Source organism: Podarcis tiliguerta, assembly GCF_965153285.1.
Source record: "Podarcis tiliguerta genome assembly, chromosome: W".
Classification (NCBI taxonomy): domain Eukaryota; kingdom Metazoa; phylum Chordata; class Lepidosauria; order Squamata; family Lacertidae; genus Podarcis; species Podarcis tiliguerta.
The window spans coordinates 13,224,140-13,242,956 of record NC_139552.1 but is presented as its reverse complement, the minus strand read 5'-3'; the positions used below and the strand labels follow the sequence as shown (position 1 = coordinate 13,242,956).

The window sequence follows — 18,817 nt, the reverse complement described above, 5'->3', positions numbered from 1 at the left end:
GGGGCTGGGACAATTTTTTCTTTCTTCTTTTTTAGATGCTGATGGGAGAATAAAGTTTAAAGGGATTAAGGCACATAAGTGAATAGTATTAAATAGCAAGAAGTGAAAGATGGAAAGAATTTGCTGATTTGACTAATAAATGGAATACAAAAAGGGAGGTGGGAGGAGACCGAGGAAACAAGCTTTGGAAAGATGGAATCTGAAGAATGGAAATCTTTTATTTTTGGAATGTTTTTGGTTTCTTTCTTCTTTTGTTTCTTTTCTATGTAGGTGGGGTGGAGGGAGGGTGTTTTTATGTACTTTTGGGTTTTTTCTTTTTTCTTTTTTTTCTCTTCCTTTTTTCATTTTGTGAAATTTTGGGGTTTTTTTGGCTTTGTAATTCTGTTTTTTGTATCTTTGGAAAATTTAATAAATATTATTTAAATATATATATATATATATATATATACATCCTCTCTCTATGAGAACAGAGAACAACTGAACAAAGAAAGCAAAGGAACAAAGGAAACAGGAAACTACTAACGTCACATCCCATCTCCAATAGTCTGGAAGCCCTGGAATGTAAACACAGTCCTGTGACTGCAAGCAGCTGCACAGTGAGGAAACAGAAACTAACAGGAAACAGCTCTCACCTTTGTCCCTAGCCCACCGTAGATCATCAACCAGTGCGACCAAGGCAGTTTCAGTCCCATGATGAGGCCCACGATTGCAAGGGATCCAAATGGTCCGCAACCTCCAGGCATGTCTGGAGTTGTTTAGCAACCACCTGCTCAATCACCTTGCCCAAGAATGGAAGATTTGAGACTAGGCGATAGTTAGCCATACTGGCCGGGTCTAAAGATGTTTTTTTTAAGAGGTGGTTTAATGACCGCCTCTTTCAGAGGATCTGGGAATGCTCCCTCACAGAGGGAAGCATTCACCACCCCGCAGAGCCCATCGCCCAGCCCTTCCCGGCTTGCTTTTATAAGCCAGGATGGGCAAGGATCAAGGAGACAGGTGGTTGGTTTGACGTGTCCAAGGAGCCTGTCCACATCCTCAGGGGTCACGGATTGAAATTGATTCCATGCAACTTGACCAGACAGGGCTCTAGCACTCTCCTGCCCCAGCCCTGGTCCCATTGTGGTGTCTACCTCCTTCCAAATATGAGCAACTTTATCTGCAACAAACTTTGCAAAATCATTGCAGGAGATCTTGGGGTCTTTACAAGGCCCTGGTGGTAAAGGTGGTTCCATTAAATTGCGAACCACCTGAAAGAGTCTCCTGCTGCTATTTTCTGCAGATGCAATAGAGGCGGTGAAGAAAGTCTTCTTTGCCGTCACTATCGCCACTTGGTAGGCTCGACCTTGAGCCCATGTCCGGTCAGCTTCAGAATAAGTTATCCACCACTGACACTCTAGCCGTCTCAGCGATTGTTTCCTTGCCCTCAGCTCCGAAGAAAACCATGGGGCTGTCCAGGCTCCATGCAATCGGAGAGGGCGCTTTGGAGCCAGACAGTCGATAGCCCTGGTTAACTCCGCATTCCAGCGGGCCACCAGGGAATCAGCTGAAAGGCCATCAACATGGGATAAAGCATCCCCTACAACTCTCTGGAAACCATCTGGATCTATTAAGTGGCCGGGGCGGACCATCCGAATTGGTCCCACCTCCCTGCAGAGGGGAAGGGTCATGGAGAAGTCCAGTTGCACCAGGAAGTGATCTGACCATGGAACCTTCGCTTTTACTTAGTATCAGATCACCAACATCCATAGAGGTGAACAACAGGTCCAACGCATGTCCGCGGCTATGAGTTGTGGCCAGACTTATTCAAGGACAGCCCCATGGAGGCCATGCTTTCCACAAACTCCCGAGCAGCCCCTTGTAAGGTCGTGTCGGCATGGATGTTAAAATCTCCTAGGACAACCAAACTAGGTCTCCAGGAGAACATCCGCCACGACCTGAAGCAGCTTGGGCAGGGAATCCTTGGTGCAGCGGGGAAGTTGGTACACCAAAAGGAATCCTGTACTGCCCCTGTTGCCCAGCCTCCAGAACATGCACTCAGAAAACTGGGTCTTCCCAGTAGGATGCCTGATGCAAGCTAGTGACTTCCTAAAAATCACGGCAAGCCCCCCCCCCCTCGCCCACATGACCTGGGTTGCTGTGCACAAGAGAAACCTGGTGGACAAGCAGCAGCTAAGACAGGCCCATCTGCTTCATCCAACCAAGTCTCTGTCAGGTCAAGTCCTCCATCCACGATCAAGTCATGGATGGCAGTGGTCTTATGAATCATTGACCTAGCATTACACAGCAACACCTTCAGGTCATGTGGGTTTCCCTTGTTGATTCCAGTATCCATCCGGTCAAGACCAGACCCGGAGGCATGGATAGTCTCCAAACAACGACTAAGCCTGCCTCCTCAGTACACGGTCTGGTCGTAGCGTAACTCCTCCTCCTGCCCATGATCACTGAGATCAGATGTCCCAGTGCATCCCCCCCCCCCCCATGGAACTTGCCCAGCCATTATGTTGGCTGGGGCCCCACTCCCAGGCTGCCCTGATCCCGCCCCTTGAAAACAAAACGCAAACTATACAACAACCAATAAAACAACAAAAAACAAAAACTGAACAGTTATACTAAAATTAATCCCCAACCAGATATCCACCCCACCCCCCAACCAAACAAAAAGGGGTGGGGAGAAGAAAAAACTTAAAATGCCACCGACTACTTAAAGACATTTTAAAACACATTAGCCACTTGGAACAGGGAAGCAACAGCAGAACAACCCTGCACTTCCCCAAGAGTTTGTTCCAAATGACTCCAGCTCCACTCTCTAGGAACTGCCAGAGGAGTCCTTTTGTAGCTGGGAGTGTGAGGGCCTGGGCCAGTTGGAAAAGGCCTTGGAAGGGAGCAGGCCCTGCAGACCTCACCACAGCCGATGGTCCAAGGCCTCACTGCCACAGGAGTCCTTTTGTAGCTGGGAGTGTGAAGGCCTGGGCCCCGCCCCCTGGGCCAGTTGGAAAAGGCCTTGGAAGGGAGCAGGCCCTGCAGTCCTCACCCCAGCCGATGGTTCTATATAGTCTGAATACAACAATAGAGTTTGCAGGATTTGTTTGATTGTGTTCAGCTGAGTTTGCGGGCGGGTCCCTACTTTACCTTTAAATTTGTGAGCCCTGTTCATATTCCTTAAGGAATGCTAATAAACAGAAGGCTGTATGCCTCTTTTCTGTTCTTCCTTCAGGAAATATGCACATAGAGACAGGTATGTTTTCTAAGACTTCTCATATGAGTGATGGTGGGCAATATCCATTTTATATCCTTCTGTGATCAGATGAGTTATTTTGTCATTTTTTGTCTTTATAGATTTACCCTTGTTCTAAACTATTAATTATGCACTGTTTACATTTTACCACACAGGTAATGTTGCATGTATGCAGTCTCTCCACATTTTATGTCATGTGGAAACCGGGTGGATTTGATTTAAATCATGATTTAAATCACTAGTCAGTAAGAAGAGATTTATTGTTATTTTTTACAGAAAGACATTCTTCTGGTATAATCTTAATATTTACAACCAGATGAAGGTTTCATTTTTGGAATAATAAATTTTCAGAGCAGTTTTTACAGTTATATCAAAAATTACTGATTTGGTTATACTATTAGCAATACATAGACATAATTATGAAATTATTCAGGGGCTTAATAAGTTAACTGTTTATATTCGGACAGCTTTTCTGCTGTACTTTATTGGAGGGAGAAAAATAATCATTTACTTAGTAACAATTTATTTAACTAAAACAATAAAATTGTAGCATATGTATCCATGTTAACTAATGTGGTTAAACAATTTAAAAAAAAACTTAGACTTTGTTTTAGCACACATGAAAAACTTAAATCCTTATTTCCTGATTAATAGCCTTTGGACTATAATGTGACTTAAATAAAAAAAACCTTTATTTAGAAAGATTTTTCCTCCAAAAGCATTTTATTTAAAAAATCTGATTTAAATTTTTAAAAATCTGATTTTTTAATTATTTTTTTAATCATTGATTTTTATCCACTCTTCTAGAAACACACATCACACATCCTTCAGGTTTAAGATTGCTGGATTGCTAAATTTAGTATTCTTCAACACACACACACACAAATTGTACATAGCTGTGTTGGTCCATTATGACAAACCCAAAAGCTGTAATAGGGCTTTTACAATGATTCATAAGCTGTGGCAATTCTTGTTCATGTAAACATTGAGAAAATATTAGCATTCCATGCAGGCTGGGAAATATCAGGTTTTCAACATCGCAATGTATCACCAACCAAACATTGTGATCTGGCAATACACTGCAATGTGAAACAAGCTGCATTGGCCCCTGTTCCGTGAGGCCCTTTCACCTCAGCACTTCACGGGGCCAGGGATGACACAGCTTGTCCTCGGCACGTGGAGGCAACAGGCTGCCTCACCCCTGGCTCCTCACTGCCTTGGAAGGCTCCCACCCCCCAACTGAGCATTCCCTCTAGCACACTGAGGAAATGAGCTACTTAGGCAAGCCGGAGGGGGGCACTCCCTCAAAGGCGCCTGCCACCCCGGGAGGAAAGACACAGCCCACCCTCCTGGGTGAAGGCAGCCAGGCGGCACAGAGCCTGTCAGGTTCCATTTCCAAGACTGCCTCCAACTTCGCACAGGCGGGCTACCTCTTTCTCCCAGGAGGAAGAGGCGACCCACCTGTGCTAAGGTGGTGGTGGCTGAAACAGCCATATGAATGCTCTGTTCACATGGTAGCCTCAGCAGCTGCCGCCTTGGCACAGGCAGGGGGTGCTACTCCTCTTCCAGGAGGAAGAGGTAGCCCACCCGCCCCAGGTGAGCCCCAGGCAGCCATGCACCCTCAATGGAGAATTTTAAACAAGCCAAGAGGGAGGAACAAGCTTCATCAGCAACAGCCGATGTAGCTTGTTCCTCCCTTAGTTATATGATAGCCAGAGCTTTATGGCAATTTCATCTGGCAGTATATCACGAGTGAAACCACTGCTGCTCCCGAGTCCCTCTGCCACCAGCGCCCAGCTGCAGCTTGTTTCTCCTTTGGCACACTGGGGGCAGAGGGACTCAAGACAGAGGTGGCAGTTTCACTCACGATATACCGCCGGGTAAAGCTACCATTGGTGCCTGGCCCTCATACCGGTCCTAGCCTACATTCCATGAAATAATATTAAGATTCCATCTAATTCTAGAAGCAGAGCTGCAAAATCTTCTGTGCTGTACATCTTGAGGGGAAACTCCAGTTCATCTCCCACAAAAATGGGAAATGCTAAAAGGCTGCTTAGAAAATACTTTTAACTTCTGCTCACAACTCAAACATTCATCTGCTTTAGAATATGACTTGGCAACTATGCAAAGAGTTCATTTGCACTTTTACTCTGAATTGACTGTCTAGTATAAAGGTAAAGGTAAAGGGACCCCTGACCGTTAAGTCCAGTTGCGGATGCCTCTGGGGTTGTGGCACTCATCTCGCTTTACTGGCCGAGGGAGCAGATGTTTGTCTGCAGAGTTTTTCCACAGTTTTATCCAATATTCTGGCCATATTCCTCTCCTTTTAAAATATCAGTCATGATAAGCTAAGAAAAATGTGGATGCAATCCTGGTGGCTTTTTTTAGTGTTGAGAGGTCCTTGGACTAGGATACTCCAACATGTGAGGGGTAGCTTTGGATAATGAGGGTTATGGAAACCATTTAAGATAAGAGCTCCATGTGATTCTGTTAAACTTGTAGCTTTGCTGGTGATCTGGATAGTATGATCTGTAAGTAAGCTGCTTTGTTTGGAGCTTGGCAATGAAACTGAGGGATTTTTTTATTAAATATGAATAAAGACACAGATATGAATGTGGTTTGGGTTGAAGAAATCGGTAATGAGAAACATTCATACAACAGAATGCTTTTCAACAGAAACTTACAAGAAACAAAGAAGCAAAAGATATTGAAGAGTATTACTTTACATGAAAAAATATTGATCAATAAACCGGGAGATTTAAGAACGATGAACACTATTAAAATGCTCCAAACCCAACTTTTAATGATGGTTATTCAAGAAATGGAACAGAAATTAAAATACCTTAAGCAGAAACATTTTGAATTTGCAAACAAACCAGGAAGATTACTGCCTTGGAAGTCAAAAAAGGAAAAGACGGGAAATGTTATAAACAAAATAAATACGTATGGTAAAGTAACATATTATGAAAAGGCAGTGAGGATGGATTTTTTAAAGATTTTATTCTAACATATATACAAGAGGGAGAAGACAAAGAAAAGATAGAGCAATATCTGAGAAGCAGAAACCTGCCAAAAATGTCAAAACAACAAGTGGATATATTAAATGCCCCAATTTTAACAGAAATAGAGAATGCAATAAGTCAAGCTAAGATTAATAAAGCACCTGGGCCAGATTGTTTAACTGCTGTCTATTATAAAGTGTTCAAAGACCAGCTAGTCTTTGTGTGTATTGATGAACAATATCCTAATTAAGGGTAGGATCCCAGATTCCTGGAAGAATGCAAATATTGTGTTGATTCCTAAACAAGATCAAGACTTAACACAAGTTAAGAACTACAGGCCCATTTCTTTACTTAATTGAGATTACCGTATTTTTCGCACCATTGGGCGCACCGGACCATAGGGCGCACCCAGTTTTAAGGGGGGGGAAATCATGAAAAAAATATTTTCCCCCCCAAGCCCCAAAGAGCAGCGTACAGGCTGCACACAACCTCTCCCTGCCAGAGGGGTTGCGCGCAGCTATGGAACAAGCCAAAGCAGCGAGCGGGATGGATCCCGCTCGCTGTTTTGCCTTCCCCTTTAGCCCCGTGCAGCCTCTACCTCCTGGGAGAGGCTCCGTGGGGCTAAAGAAGCCATAGCCCCGTGCAGCCTCTCCTTGCCGGAGGGGTTGCGCGCAGCTATGGAACAAGCCAAAGCAGCGAGCGGGATGGATCCCGCTCGCTGTTTTGCCTTCCCCTTTAGCCCCGTGCAGCCTCTCCTTGCCGGGAGAGGCTCCGTGGGGCTAAAGAATCCATAGCCCCGTGCAGCCTCTCCTTGCAGAGGGGCTGCACGCAGCTATGGAAGAAGGCAGGGCAGCGAGTGGGATCCATCCCGCTCGCTGTTTTGCCTTCCCCTTTAGCCCCGTGCAGCCTCTCCTTGCCGGGAGAGGCTCCGTGGGGCTAAAGAATCCATAGCCCCGTGCAGCCTCTCCTTGCCGGAGGGGTTGCACGCAGCTATGGAAGAAGGCAAGGCAGCGAGTGGGATCCATCCCGCTCGCTGTTTTGCCTTCCCCTTCAGCCCCGTGCAGCCTCTCCTTGCCGGGAGAGGCTCCGTGGGGCTAAAGAATCCATAGCCCCGTGCAGCTTCTCCTTGCAGAGGGGCTGCGCGCTGCTATGGAAGAAGGCAAGGCAGCGAGCGGGATCCATTCCGCTCGCTGTTTTGCCTTCCCCTTTAGCCCCGTGCAGCCTCTCCTTGCCGGGAGACGCTGCGCAGGGCTAAAGAAGCCATAGCCCCGTGCAGCCTCTCCTTGCCGGAGGGGTTGCGCGCGGCTATGGCACAAGCCTGCATTCGCTCCATAGGACGCACACACATTTCCCCTCAATTTTTGGAGGGGAAAAACTGCGTCCAATAGAGCGAAAAATACGGTATAATGTATTTGCTGAAATAATGGCAAAAAGATTTAAAATAATGCTGAGAGACTTTATACATGGGCTTTGGGGAAAGTCATATGAGAGGGGTTAGGGCAATCTATACAAAGCAATTTGCCAGCTTTATAGCAAATGGTAATTTATCAGAAAAGTTTACTATATCAAAAGGAACAAGGCAAGGATGCCCATTGTAAGAGAAAACAAAGAAAATAGAGGTGTTCAAATAGGGCATCAGAAATATCAACTAAGGACCTTTGCGGACGACTTACGTTTTATTTGAAGATAACCCTTTTAAAAATACGAGAACAGTATTTAGTGAGATTTAACAGTTTGGAGACCTAGCAGGTTTTTATATACCGTATTTTTCGCCCTATAGGACGCACTTTTCCCCCTCCAAAAATGAAGGGGAAATCTGTGTGCGTCCTATGGGGCGAATGCAGGCTTTCGCTGAAGCTTGGAGAGCGAGAGGGGTCGGTGCGCACCGACCCCTTCTCACTCTCCAGGCTTCAGGAAGCTATCGGCAAGCCTGGGGAGCCCGCGGGAGTTCCCGCAGAGCTCCCTAGGCTGCGGATAGCAGCCTGCTGCCCGGAGCGCGGGGCGCGCTGAAGCCGCGGCTGGGGGGGGATAATTCCCCCCCCCCTTTATTTCCCCCCTAAAAAAACTAGGTGCGTCCTATAGGGCGAAAAATACGGTAAATAAGGGTAAGACAAAGATGATGGCAAAAAATATGAATCAACAGGAGTAAGACGTTGCAAGAGAAGATGGGTATCAAGGTGGAGAAAAAGGTGAAATATTTGGGTGCATGGCTAACAAATAATGAAATGTTATATCAGAATAATAATGTTAATGTCTGGAATGGAGTGAAACATGATTTATTGAGATGGGGAAGGATGAAACTTTCACTGTTGGGAAGGATTTCAGCCATAAAGATTACCTAAGATGTTTTTTTATTTCAAACCATGCCAATAATTAGTAATGTCAGCTGCTTCAGACAATGGCAAAAAGTTATCTAGATTTATCTTGCAGAGTAGGAAACCAAGGATTAAATTTAAAATATTAATGGATCTTAAGGAAAGAGGTAGATTCTCACTGCAAGATCTTAAATTATATTATGGAGCAGTTTGTCTGATCTGAAGGATTGTTGTTATTTAAAAATATAATATTGTTGGATTTGAAAGGGTAAGGAAGACTGTCTGGTTGGCATGCTTATTTTTTGGTATGATAAGACAAAGATTCACAAAGTGTTTTTGGATCATTGTGTACAAATAAGTCTTTTGAGAGTCGGGGCCAGGTGCGGGGTTAATTCTGAACGCTGATTCAAATATGTTAATTGCTGCATTACAAGAAACAATGCCACATAACTTTTTCTCAAAATAGGGTTGGAATGGGGGGGGGCTGAGGGGTCATTTCATCACATGTGGTGGTCTTGTAGCAAGGCTAAGAGTTTCTGGGAAATGATATACCATGAATTGAAAAAGATGTATAAAATGACCTTTCCCAAAAAACCCAAAGCCGCAGCCTGCGAATAGCAGCCTGCTTCCCGGAGCGTTGGGCGCCCTGAAAGCAGAGCGCCCAGCACTTGGGGAACACATCCGCAGCCTAGGCAGCCCTGCGGGAGGTGTCGCAGGGCTGTCTAGGCTTCGGATAGCAGCCTGCTGCCTGGCGCAGGGCACCCTGAAGCAGAGCGCCTCGCCGCCGGGCAGATATCCGCAGTCGAGGGAGACCCGCGGGAGGTCCCGCAGGGATGTCTAGGCTGTTCCCTGAGCCACTTGCCTGGGCTTTATGGGGAAACCCCTGGCCTCCCCCTTCAGCCCCGACACTGGCTGACAAGCTCAGCCGGGGCTGGCTGCTTCCCGGGGCTGTAATTCAAGCAAATTGAAAGCTGCTTACACTCTGCTAGATTAACAGTGTGCCGGAAGGATCGGGACTGCCCCTTCCGCCCCTCCCCCAGCTTATTGTGCCGGGAAATTCCCGCCATTTCCTCCTTTTGCTCTGGTTGCACGAGGCAAGGCAGCTGCCCTCCACAGACACCCAGAAATGTAAGATTTCCCTCGCTCTTCTTTCCCTCCCTCCCTCTTCCAACTTAAAAATATGGGGGGGGGGGCAGTTAAGCCCCACCTCACAGACAATTCAGCCCTTCTCAAACTGTGGGTCCCCAGATGTTGCTGAACTACAACTCCCATCACCCCACGTAGCAAGGCCAGAGCTCAGGGAAGATGGGAGTTGAGGAATGATAGGAGTTATAGCCCAACAACATCTGGGGACCCACAGGTTGAGCTCTCCCTTTCCCTTCCTTCCCTCCCTCCCTCTTCCAACTTAAAAATATTGGGGGGGGGACAGTTAAGCCCTCAATGATAAACGTTGGAGATACTGTCCTGTACATTACTGACAATTCCTTACCACTGTATTTTCTTGCAGAAAACCTCCCCCATTCTGATAAGGATGATAAAGCAGAAAAGACTAGCATATAAGATTCCTTTTAAACTACAAGTAGTAAAATATGCTAGGGAGCATGGAAACAGAGCAGCGGAGAGACATTTTGGGTCACCTCCAACTGAAAAAATGATAAGAGAGTGGAGGAAACAGGAGGATCAGCTGCAAAAAGCAGATAAAAGTAAGCACACTTTTCGTGGATGTGCTGCAAAGTGGCCACAGATGGACATTGCCATGAAAGAATGGATCACAAGTCACCGGAAAAATGGCTTTGCTGTCTCTACAAAAATGATAATATATGAAGCCAAACGGATTGCTTTAGAGAAAGGCATTCATGATTTTACTGGCTCACCATCATGGTGCTACAGATTTATCAAGCGATGTAGCCTTGCTATGCGCACCAAAACTAGAACCGCACAAAAAATGCCAGAAGAATATGAATCTAAAATTATGTATTTTCATAACTTTGTAATTGATGCTAGGAAGAGAAATGGATTTGAAATTGGCCAGATTGGGAATATGGATGAAGTCCCTCTAACCTTTGATGTGCCATCAAATAGGACTGCTGATCGGAAAGGTGCCAAAACTATCGCCATGAAAACCTCCTGACATGAGAAAACCCATTACACTGTTGTGTTGTCTTGCTGTGCAGATGGCACCAAATTGCCACCCATGTTAATTTTCAAAAGGAAAACATTTCCAAAAGAAGTGATTCCACGAGTTGTTGTACATGTTCATGAGAAAGGATGGATGGACGAAAATGGAATATGAGTATGGGTTGAAAAAGTGTGGTCCAAACGTCCTGGAGGGCTTTTGAAAAAATCTGCCTTATTAGTACTTGACCAGTTTAGAGCACATATTAGCAAAACTACAAAAAAGCGCTTTAAAGATTCCTGGAGGTCTTACCAGCCAGTTGCAACCTCTTGACGTTTCCATCAACAAGCCATTTAAGATCTTTATGCGAGAAGAGTGGAACAAATGGATAGCTGCTGGTAATCATGATCTAACACCCACTGGACGAATGAAGAGGCCCACTATCACTCAAGTTTGTGAATGGGTGAAAACATCATGGCACTCGGTGAAGGAGGAAATCGTTGTCCGGTCATTCAAAAAATGTGGCATTAGCAATGCTTTGGATGGAAACGAAGATGATATTTTACATGAAGATAGCGAAGAAAGTGATGTCAGTGATTGTGAGCAACTGAGCTTCATAAATTCTGACTCTAGCAGTGATGAGTTCTTGGGGTTCACAGAAGACTAGAAGAGTACTCAAACCTTAAAGTCTCTCTTCATTTGTTAATGACAGTGATGATGGTTCTTAATGCCACTGTTGACTGCTGTTCACTTTACATGGCTGTAATATGATTCTGATATACTGGTTGTTTATTAAATGCAGTAGTTTATACAACATTTGATTCAGAATATTTTTTACTTGTTTTTCTCCTCTAAAAACTACGGTAGGTGCGTTTTTAAAAGCTCGGGCTTCCCCCGCCCCAGCCCCACGGCTGGGGGGGGGGGGATAATTTTTTTTTCTTTATTTCCCCCCCCCCCAAAAAAACTAGGTGCGTCCTATGGGCCGGTGCGTCCTATAGGGCGAAAAATACGGTAAGTCACATAACTTAAAATTTTAAAAAGTGATTTAAATATAATATGATTAAATTTCCCCCAAAAATGTATTTATTTTTTAACATTTCTAAGAGCTACCTGCAAAATTTTGGGATCCAAATGAGATCACAGTTTTTATAAATATTTTGTACATACATGTCTGCCTTGGTTCTGTTTAGGATAAGTGGATCTTCTTGGAGTAAAATATTGCAGAATAAACAAGACTTCAAACTATAATATCAGTTACTTCAGGCATTTTAGTTTTGAAATATTTCAATTTTGGGCTGAGCCAAAATTGTCAATTTTTTGTAATTTCAAACCCTCATAACTCAAATGGGATGAGATAAAAAATTAAAAATTTAGATTTAAACTTAGTTTTCATCATTCAACAAGTGTACAAAATATTAAGAAAATTGGATGACATGAGGTAAAAAAGTTGGATCACTTGATATGGAATGACCCTGAAATTGTGTTATTGTACATATTTATTACATGCTGTGTGTGTGTGTCATTCCACGCCAAATCACCTGATTTTAATTCTTGACCGTGCTCTCACAACTCAGATTTTCTTCTATTTTTTTATGTGAGATAATCTCAAATTAATTTTGCTAAAAAAAATTGGTCCAAAATTGGACACAGGATAATTTTCTTTAAAAATTGATTTTTGCGCTTTGACCATATCATTGCAAAAGTGTTTTACACAATAAAATTAAAAAGAGCTAGCATAGCATAGCACTGTAGAGTTGGAAGGGACCCTGAGGGTCATCTAGTCCAACCCCCTGCAATGCAGGAATATGCAGCTGGTCCATACAGGGATCGAACCTGCAACCTTGGCGTTATCAGCACCATGGTCTAACCAACTGAGCTATCATAGGACATAGTTTGTTTTTATAAAACTTAATTTTTAAAATACCATATTTTTCACACCATAAGACACACTTTTTTCCTCCTAAAAAGTAAGGGGAAATGTCTGTGTGTCTTATGGAGTGAATGTGTGGTTGATAGCTGGCTCCCTTTCTGGCCCTGCCCCCTTGCCCAGGCCTCCATTGTTGAATGTTGTGCAGATGGAGGCTGTTTGTTTCCCCAGCTGCAAGTGACTGGCTGATCTGTCTGGAAACTGTAGAAACAGCTCCCTTTCCTTTCCTAAAGAAGCTGCAGAACCCATAAAACAGAATTTTTTCCCCTTTGCAAAGTAAGCTCAACAACTGTGAGCTGATCCCCCCAAAAAAGGGGCTTTCCCCCTTTCCTCCTCTAAAAACTTATGCGTCTTATGGTCAGGTGTGTCTTATGGAGCGAAAAATATGGTATATCAGATGACATTGTAACATAAGAGAGTACAATTTAACTATTCTCACGAATGTGTGACTTATTTCAGGCTCAAAGAGACCTTAAACCTGTACAAAATAACAATCTTTTTTTGTAAAAAAAAATTGCTTCAAAATCAATTTATTTTTTAACCACAAAAAACACTCTCCTCATTTTTAAAACATAACAAGCACATGGTTAGCCCATTCTACAACAAAAGTATGATGCACGGTCGGTGACCCTTTTCTGTGGCACTTAATACCATTTTTATACCTTATTTTGAAAGAGACCACAATTAGCTTTATTTTGATACCAATATAAGCCCAATTGGTTAAAAAATAAGTGAAACAGGAGGTTTTTCCTAAACTGACGCAGAAATTGCATTAGCTTAAATTGTGCGGAAATCGAAATTTTAAAAAAATTCTCCTGTGCCCAAATCTTAAAAATAATCTGAGGTTATCTCATAGATTTTCTTCAAAAAATGTTTATGTGTAGATACCAGAGTCATGAGAGCACATGGCACCAAGGGACTTGGCGTGGAATGACCCATATGTATGTATGTATGTACAGTGGTGCCTCGCAAGACGAAATTAATTCGTTCCGCGAGTTTTTTCGTAGAGCGAGTTTTTTCATCTTGCGAAGCACCACGGCGGGGAGGGGTGGGGAGAAGCAGGGCAGCTGCCGCAGCCGGTACCTTGGACTCACCCGCGCCTTGTGGCCACCGCGCGACGCGGCTGCTGGGCTCAGGAGCGCGACTCCGGCTGCAACGCTGGCTGCTGGGGACAACGGCTCTCTCAGAGGAGCGCGCGAGGGCGGTGGGTAGCGGCGCGAGGCAGCTGGATGGTCGGCCATCAGCCGGAAGGTCGGAGGGAGCCGGAAGAGCCGTCAGCAGGAAGGTGGGAGGGAGCCGGAGGAGCGGGGAAGCGAGTGTGCGTGCGTGCAGTGACTGTCGCCATGACAGGAGAGGCAGGGCTGTTTCGTCTAGCGAAGCAAGCCCTTAGGAAAATCCGTCTTGCGAAGCACCTCAGAAAACCCTTTCGTCTAGCGAGTTTTTCGTCTTCTGAGGCATTTGTCTTGCGGGGTACCACTGTAATTGGTTTTATCCCTGACAGCTGCTTAGATGCCAGCTTTGACAATTAAGAAGCATATAAATTCATTAAGACTACTGAAAGAAATTAGAGAAAGTGAAACAAATGTGCAACTTTAGATTATTTGGAGAGGTGCTGTGAGAAGAGGCAGGGGCAGTAGAAATAGTTTTATGAGCAGTTCCTCCTAAATAACAGGGTTAGGGGAAGAGAGGATGTCTCAAATCTCTCTAAAGCAACCGTCCAGTACCTCATTACATAAGAAAGGAACTTTCCAGCCTCTCCCCCCCCCCCCCACCCCGCAAAGCAAAGCTCATTCTGATTAAATAACAAACCCATACACACCCCTTCTCTTCTTTTGGCTCTTCTCTTCTGAAACAAGAGGGTGGTGGAAAAGTGTGGGGAGTGGGAGAGATGATCGCCTGGAGGAGAAAGAAGTAGTGGAGGAATTCCAATCCAACCCCCATTTCCAAAAACTGCTTTATTACTGTAAAAGAGGAGCAAAAGACTGCTGGATTAAGCAGACGCTGGTCTTGAGGGGAGGACCGCTTGGCCTATCACTCAGTATCCAAAAAACCAAAGTGCCGCACCAACAAGCACAAAACAACCCCTCCGCAGTGCCACAAATCCAACTTAATGGTGTAACGTTGGAAAAGGTTGATCACTTCTCCTACCTCGGCAGTTATCTTTCCAAAGGGGTCGACATTCATGCTGAAATCCAGCGGTGCCTGAACTCTGCAAGTGCAGCTTTCTCCCGATTGAAGTGCAGAGTGTTTGAGGACTGGGACATTCGCAAGGGAACCAAAATACTTGTTTACAAAGCTATTGTACTACCAATTTTACTGTACACTTGTGAAACATGGATCACTTATAAATGCCATCTCCAACTCCTCGAACAATTCCATCAACAGTGTCTCCCAAAAATTTTACACATCACTTTGGAAGCCAGGCGAACTTATGCCAGTGTACTAGAAGAAGCAAAGATCACCGGTATCGATGCAATGATTATTCAACATCAACTTTGTTGGACTGGTCATATTGAAAAGGAGGTGAAAAGGAGAAACAAACTAAGAGGAAGGCATGTCTGGCAAACCCTCACTGTGATAAACTCCCGCCTGGAAACCTTATGTCCCCACTGTGGAAGGACATGTGCATCCAGAATTGGCCTCCACAGTCACTTACTCATGGAAAAGAATCTTACTCTGCTACAAGTGATTGCCAAAGAAAGGAAGAAATGCTTTCATCAACCTAAGCCTCCCCATCTCAATTTGGTTAACAGGTGCTCAATTCAGACACAAGTACTCGTACACTGAAAAATTCACATGAATATATGCATATAACACACAACCACAAATCAACAGTGAAAGGGCTCTATATATGTATGAGAATTATATACAGATGAAATGGGTTCATATATGCTTTCACTCCTCATCCTCCCCCCCCCCCCCCGGGTCGCTACCTGTCCCTTATAATAAGGGATTGTCCCTTATTTCAAGGAAAAATGCTGTGTCCCTTATTTCTGCCTCGCTTTCTTCTTCTCCCTCCTTTTCTGCTGAGGTGAGCGCTGAACTCAGCTTCTCCCTCCCTCCCATCTCTACCAGCGCTGTTGCCTCCCTCCTGCCTGTCTGCATTCTCTGTCTTCCTTTCCCTTTCCTTTCCTTTCCTCTCCTTTCCCTACCCCTCCCTGTTACACTAAATCCAGTAGAGTGAATGGAGTGATTTGGGTGGGGGGAGAGGAGAGGCTGGCCAGCACTAAAGCTGGCAGATTTTTTTCCTGCTGACCAGGGAAATGAAGGATACTAGGCTGCTGTATAAAGAGGGACAGTGGATATTGCAAACGCATTTTTTAGGTACCAAAGAAAACCCCTCTCCCCAAAAACCCATGACTATTTAAAGAGCTTTAAATGAGACAGGCTAAAACTGCAGAGTTTTGAAAAATTAAAAAACAGAGTGAGAGATTGGCTCCATTATTATCAAATAATGGAGGCGTATAAATTGGACAAAAAATTAGGCTTCCAGGTGGAAAAATCAAAGTTGGAAACAGAATTGTTAGAACCCAAAGTCAAAAATTTGTCAAGAATGTATAACTTGCTGTTGAAATGGAATACTCAAGATGAAATGGTGAAATCTATGATTAAATGGGCACAGGATGTCGGACACAACATCATGATGGTTGACTGGGAACAGTTATGGACCACTGGTATGAAATTTACGGCATGTAATGCCTTAAAGGAGAATTTAATGAAAATGATGTATAGGTGGTACTTAACACCAGTCAAGCTTGCAAAAATTTACCATTTGCCCGACAACAAATGCTGGAAATGTAAAGGTACCTTCTTTCACCTTTGGTGGACGTGCCCAAGGATTAAGGCTTTCTGGGAGATGATATATAATGAAATGAAAAAGGTATTTAAATATACCTTCCTGAAGAAACCAGAGGCTTCCTCCTGGGCATGGTCGGCCAATTGGTGTTAAAGAAAGCTAGAACCTTTTTTATGTATGCCACAACAGCAGCAAGAATACTCGTCGCAAAGTATTGGAAGACACAAGAGCTACCCACCCGGGAAGAATGGCAGATGAAACTGATGGACTACATGGAAATGTCGGAAATGACTGGCAGAATCCGAGACCAGGGAGAAGAGTCAATGGAGGAAGATTGGAAAAAATTTAAAGTATATTTACAGAAATACTGCAAAATTAATGAATGTTAGAAGAATATTGGAATGAAGTTATAAGGTTTTAGCAAAAGTGTTATTAAGAATTATATGAATATTAATTGTTAATGTGTGAAAGTGGAAAATTTAAAGTTAAATTGCGTCAGGATAAATTATAGAACAAAAATCGAAGACGAAGGAAAGGATTTGTTGAATTAGCAAATTTGAACTAGAATACAAAAAAGGGAGGTGCAAGGAAGTCGAGGAAATAAGCAAATGAAAGATATGGATATGAAATTTGGATGTGTGTTTAAATGTTTTTGTTTTCTCTATGTCGTATTGTTGTATTGTATTCTTTTTTTATTGTTGATGTATTGTTTGTTGAATCTATGTATTTTTCTTTATTGTCTTTCTTTTCATAATTATAAAATATTTAATAAATATTTTTTTAAAAAATTAAATGTGTACTGCAGATGAGGACTCAAACTCCCTTGCAAGAAACCGTAACAGTCCTAAATTCACTTTCAGCTTGACTCTTTGAAAATAGAAATAAGTCCCAATTATTTCAGTTGAATTTACTTTCAAGTAAGTATGCAGAGGAGTGAAGCCTTAAACGGTGGTTGTTTTTATTTATACAATATTTGCATCAATTTAAATAAAGGACAGGTCCAAAAATGAAGCACACATGTAACCCTAGTGGTTAAATGAACTTGTTTAATTATGATGCATGCATGTGAATGTATAAGGCATTAGCTACATGGAAAGGGAAGTTGGAGACAAAGCTCCGTGAGGAAAAGAAACAGAATTTGTTGCACTCGGTTTCTACATTTATCATTCTTCTGACAAGCAGAAATTCAGCAGGTGGGGAGGGTATGAGTCATTGAAATTAATGTGCCTTGCTAACGTAGATCTGTAAATTTCATTGGGTCTCCTCTTTGAGTATGACCCGCTCTGGAAACAACCCATTGTAATCGATTACTTTACCTTGTGCAGAAATTACTTAAAAACAATTTTTAGTCCCCCAATTCCTCCCTCCCATCATGTCCCATATTTTGCCTAACCTGTCCCTTATTTTGCCAGACCAAAGGTGGCAACTCTACTCCAACCCCCTGCCACCGATTACTCCACAGTCTGAGGTAGTAATGTTTCTGAATACCAGTTGCTGGAAACCTCAAGAAGGGGTGTTCGCTCCGCTCTCGGGGGCCAGGCTTCTCAGAAGTCGATCCAAGGGGGGCAGGAGATTACGAGTGTGACAGAGGCAGCCGCAGTTTCCTCTTGCACCTCGCGAACCTCTTCTCTGCCTCCCCCCAATAATGTTCTCCTCAGGCTTAAACGTGTGTGTGAAAAGGGGCGGGGCGGTTTTCCAGTCTGGCCCAGCGGCGTTCTAGGCCCTCGGGGCACAAAGAGAGGGAAGTGGAGGAGTCAACACTTCACTCCTCGATTCGCGCCAGGACAACGACCTCATTTCATTACCTTGTAAAAGGCCTCGTTGGAGCCGCGCACCTCCACCACCAGCTCTTCCATGGCGGCAGCGGCGGCAGGACAGGAGGGAGTTGTGGAAAAGCAGGTGAAAAGAGGCCTGTCGTCCGGCTTCCTCCTTTCTTGTGGCCTCCTTCCGTCTACCTCACTGGCGCGTGCAGGAGGCGGCGGCGGCAATTTAGGCCGAGAAGCGGCTTCCCCTTCGCCACCTCCTAACAGCTCGTCGTTGTCACTGCCCTTAATGAAAGTGAAATTGTCACTCCGCAGCGTCGAAGGCTGTGGCGGCAACGGCTGCTGAGCAGGGAAGTGGCGGACGAGCAGTGCCACAAGCCGCCCGCTTCGAATGTAAACATTAAAAAAACCTGGCGCCGTCACGTGATACAGCGGGGTTCCGGAGATGTGACGTGGGGCGGGAGGGGTAAGAAAAAGAGAGGAGTCGGAGTCACACGATTACTCCGGAGCACTTACGTGAGCGCGCTCTTTCGAGCGTTCTCTGGTGCTCAAGAAAGAGCATTACCGAACGCTGAAACACTAAGTGACCAACGGCGTTGATGAGCTGTCGCCCACCCCTGTCTACTCTTTCACTTGCTCTCGCCCGCCCAGTGTCACTCAATG

General features: G+C 44.3%; 1 protein-coding gene across 4 annotated transcripts in view; it reads right to left on the bottom strand.

The window, feature by feature from the left end:
* Positions 1-18,558, bottom strand: part of LOC310668835 (fragile X messenger ribonucleoprotein 1-like) — a 170,730-nt gene extending 152,172 nt beyond the window's left edge. For 2 of the 4 annotated variants that reach the window (XM_083422167.1, XM_083422168.1), the window contains exon 1: positions 18,197-18,558. In XM_083422167.1, the coding sequence (XP_083278293.1) occupies positions 18,197-18,247 (51 nt within the window). In that variant the 5' untranslated portion in view covers positions 18,248-18,558. The remainder of the gene's footprint in view (positions 1-18,196) is intronic. The other 2 variants (XM_083422166.1, XM_083422165.1) reach the window with 2 other exon arrangements.
* Between the last annotated feature and the right edge of the window lie 259 nt (positions 18,559-18,817).